Here is a 4,258-nt window from a genome sequence, read left to right on the forward strand (position 1 = left end):
GGGGAGTGGCTGCAGATCTGTCACAATGGAATGGTGACAGGAAGCATGGGCACAATAAACGGGAGGCCCTGGAATCCTCCCCAAACCATCCCCCACAGGGCAACTGGTCCCTGGTGCCAGAAAGGTTGATTATTATATTATACAATGTATTTATGCTTAATAAGACCATACTGTACCCCACGAATATATATATCAAATATATGTGAACCAGAAATCATTAAAAAAAAAATCCCTTGGGCCAGCTGGTGGTGTGGTGGTTAAGGCAGCTGGATCCCACATGCCCATCGATGTGGTTCCAGTCCTGAACCCAGTGAAAACATGCTGGGGACGTGTAAGTGTGGGCCTCAAATTCTGAGAGGAGAATGAAGGAGAAAGTTCGGCGTGGTCATCCCGCCAGGTCTGCTTTCTCAGTCTCTCTCTTTCTCTCCAGTGGATGTGCTCATCCTATAGCAAATTAAAAAAAAAAAAATACACAAAAACATTCTGCAAAAACATCCTCAAAGAAAAATCCCCGAAGACTTTTAGGGTGCTTCCCAGCAACACTGTCTACAGTAACCAAGACGTGGAGACAGTCCAAGTAACTCGCAAAGACCAGCTGAAACCATCATGCTGTATCTCCTTTTCCTGCCTCATTTTTTAGCCCAGCATTCAAAGTTCTTAATATATTTTTCCTTCCTTGCAATCTGCCTACAGCCCTCAGTAGGACATAAACTCTATGAAGACAAGTGCTTTGTTTTGCTTGGGTGCTCTGTATATCCTGTAGCTAATATATAGTACATGCTTAAAAGAAATGTGGGGGTTGGCAGGTAGCATGGTGGTTAAGGGCACTGGACTCCCACACGGCCAACTGCAGTTTGAGTCCCAGACAGGGTAGCTTGCTTTCTCACTTTCTCTCTCTCTCTCTCGTTCTGTCATTCTCTGGTAAAAAAAAAAAAAAATTAAATTAAATAATTATTTTTAAAAAAGAAAATTGTGTAAAATAAAAACTGTGTAATGAATATGTATTTCCATGAGCAGTGCAAGGCCAACTGCATAGCCAAATGGAAAGTGTTTCCTGATCCCTACCTCACACCATGGATAAAGATGACTTCCAGACATACTACAGGTAAGATACAAAGCTTTTAGAAAGGAAAAGAGGAGGAGATTGTCACAATCTTGGTGAAAAAAGGATCTTGGAGATTGTCACAATCTTGGTGAGAAGTGCGTAAATAGGCCAAGGGGCCAGAAACAGAATAAGGTGACCCTGCCTCCCTACAGGGCGTGAATCACCTCAGCCCTCCAGGCCCTGAACCCAAGAGCAGGAACCCAGGAGGGTTTCAATGAGACACCAAAAAGCCCCCTTATTATAGACTTCCTTTTTTGTTAAAGCAAAAATTGGGTTTCTAGGGCCAGCTGGTCACACACTGCCAGATCCCACATGGCCAACTGTGCAGTTCCAGTCCCAGACCCTGTGGCTTGAAAGACACTCTGGGCATGTGTGCATGCATCTTCAGAATCCTGAGAGGAGAAGGGATTGTGGCATCCCCCTGGGGGTACATCCTCCCTTCCTCTCTCTCTTGCTCACTGTCTCTCTCCAGCAAGAACACACACTTATAGCAAAAACAATTTAATTGAGTTTCTATTTTTCACAAAAAGTATCAAAACTCATAGACCGCAAACTCCAGGGGGCAGCAGGTGGTGTGGCAATTAAAGGTGCTGGATTCTCACATGACTGACCACGGCTCAAGTCCTGGACCTGGTAGCTTGCTTTCTCTCTTTTCCTTTCTCCCTCTCTGTCTTTCTTGGGTCAAATTAAAAAATAATAACTGGGGTTGTAGGTGGCGTGGTGGTTAAGGGCGCTAGACTCCCACATGGCTGACCACAGTTCAAGTCTTGGCCCTGGCAGCTTGCTTTCTCACTTTTTCTCTCTCTCTCTGTCCCTCTCTGGTCAAATTAAAATAAAATAAATGAACAAATAAATAAAGTTAAATAAAAAATATTTTTAAAATAATAACAAATGGAATTAAAGAAATAAATAATTATTGGGGCCAGCAGTTGGCGTAATGGCTATGTCGCTGGACTCCCATGTAGTTGACCACGGTTTGTGTCCCAGACCCGGTGGCTTAAACTCACACCAGGCACGTGTGCGTACGTGCCCAAGATCCAGAGAGGAGAATGGAGAAGGGATTGCGGTGTGGCCATCCCCCCGGGGGGTGATTTCTCGCTTTCTATCTCTCTGTCTCTCTCTGTCTGGCGAGCGCACACGCCCTATAGCAAAAACCTCTAAAAAAAAAATAAAAAATAAATAAATAAATAAATAAATAAAACTCCAGGCCCCAGAAGGTGTTTCCATGGACTTAACCTGATCATTACGTCAGCGTAATGAGGAGATATAGAGGCCAACACCCTGAGGGACTAGGCCAGGCATGGGACAGGGGACTGACCAGACAGTCACAGCTGACAACAGCAGTGTAAGAGCAGGCAGAGCTCCATCGGCCCTGCCGACCTCCAGAACCAACCCAGCTAACCACTTCCAGTTTGTCGATTCATTTAGCAAACAAAGCTTTGCATGAGCACCAATCGCCTGCTCTCGCCACTCTAGATATGTGGGATACGGCAGTGACCAGTCACCCAAAGTCCCAATCACATGTTCCCCACTTAATGAGGAGGACAGGTCCTTAGAAAGTAGATGTCAGCCCAGCCTGGTGGCACAGGAGGTAGGGTACCTACCACACGGCCGACTGGGTTTGGATCCCTGGGTTGGCTTGAAAACATGCCAGGCTCATCCATGCATGCCCAAGATCGTGGGGAGCAGACGGGCTGGGGAAAAGGGATAGTAGTAGACACACATACCACACCTGAGGCCTGTCGAGGGTCTCTCTTTCTCTCTCTCTTTCGGGCACCACAGGTTCTCTCTCAGGAATTAAATTAACCGAACCCAGAAGGTGCCAGGGAGTAACACAGGCTGCAGGAAGGAGGCAGGGTGAGGGGTGGAGAGTGGGAAGTGCTGGAGGGCCTATGCACACACTGTGTTGTACGCTCAAGGGCTGGCCCTGCCCACTTTATTATTTTTTTCTGCGCTTGCCAGAAAGACAGAGACAGAGACAGAAAGTGAGAAATCACCCCCCAGAGGGGATGGCAACGCCACAATCCCTTCTCCTCCATTCTCCTCTTGGGATCTTGGGCGCACATGCGCCCGGCGTGACTTTAAGCCACTGGGTCCAGGACTTGAATCGCAGTCGACTACATGGGAGTCCAGCGACATAGCCATTATGCTAACTGCTGGTCCCACTCACTTTGTTTTTAAAAATCCTTTTCAGGAAGCACATGTTCCCTTCTAATCAGAAAAATATTAATAGCTGTTACACAAGGATTTTAGGTAGCAATGGCCAAACAGAGGATACAGAGCGGGGCTCCCTAGCAACAGCGAGTGCAAGCAGCAGCACTGGGAACACAGGGGCAGCTCAGCGCTTCTGTGCCGAGGCTCACTGGGCATGATTCACAACAGCCAAAGTTGGAACCGACCCAGCAGCTGGCGTGGCAGGGGGACTGGGGAACAGCCACAAGTGGACTGCCACCTGCCATTGAAAAGAATGAAGTTCTGACACATGCCACAACAGGGCAGACCTCAAAACCTGCCCGGGAAAGAAGCCAGATGCAAAAGGCTACGTGTTACACAATTCCATGTACATGAAACACCCAGAGAGGGCCAATCGTGGGGACAGAAAGCAGGTTGCCAGGGGGTAGGGAGAGGGCACAGGTAGCGGCTGCTAACCGGGTGGGGACTCCTCCTGGGGTGGTGAAAGTGTTTGGAAGATGCGGGTGACAGCTGCACAACATCGTGGATGTACAAAACGCACCTGAACGGTACACTGTAAAATGGATAAAAGGGTAAGTTGTAACTTACGTGTATCTTACCACAGCTTAAAAAATGTATAATTGGGGCTTATATTTTACATGCCTTTGTTTTCTTCCTTTTATCTTTCTAACCGGGAGGCCAAAAGTCCACAGAGGCAGTCCTGAGGCTGCCAATCACGAAGCCCCACCCACCACGCTGGTGATTGGTCCTCCGGGGAGTGGTTTGAACAGCTGGTACGGGGAGCCACCCCCACGCTCGCTCGGATTGGGTGACCAGCCAGCACTTACCGAGGCGGGGCATCGGACCAGCAGCTCAACTACCAGGCGGAAGGGCCAGCCTGGGGCTTTCAAGCGACCCCTTGGGAGCCAGGATTTGTCCTGTCAACAGAGCATGGCCCAGACACCCTTACTTGGCACTGCT

At 48.4% G+C, this 4,258-nt stretch overlaps 1 protein-coding gene and 1 long non-coding RNA gene across 3 annotated transcripts in view; one reads left to right on the forward strand and one right to left on the reverse strand.

Annotated features, from left to right (window-relative positions):
- The window catches only part of AFMID (arylformamidase), an 18,141-nt gene that overhangs the window by 9,934 nt on the left and 3,949 nt on the right, over positions 1 to 4,258 (reverse strand). Inside the window, exons 2-3 of one of the 2 annotated variants that reach the window (XM_027770761.1) lie at positions 4,126 to 4,215; positions 3,755 to 3,851 (exon numbers count right to left, since the gene is read on the reverse strand). The exons of the other annotated variant lie outside the window; for it this stretch is intronic. Of the exons in view, the coding sequence (XP_027626562.1) occupies positions 3,755 to 3,851; positions 4,126 to 4,215 (187 nt within the window). The remainder of the gene's footprint in view (positions 1 to 3,754; positions 3,852 to 4,125; positions 4,216 to 4,258) is intronic. 2 annotated transcript variants of the gene reach the window in all.
- Positions 3,787 to 4,215, forward strand: LOC114007336 (uncharacterized). Its single transcript, XR_003548962.1, has 2 exons — positions 3,787 to 3,870; positions 3,976 to 4,215. It is a non-coding gene; the product is annotated as an uncharacterized LOC114007336 (long non-coding RNA).

Source organism: Tupaia chinensis, unplaced genomic scaffold, assembly GCF_000334495.1.
Source record: "Tupaia chinensis unplaced genomic scaffold, TupChi_1.0 Scaffold000159_1, whole genome shotgun sequence".
NCBI lineage: Eukaryota > Metazoa > Chordata > Mammalia > Scandentia > Tupaiidae > Tupaia > Tupaia belangeri.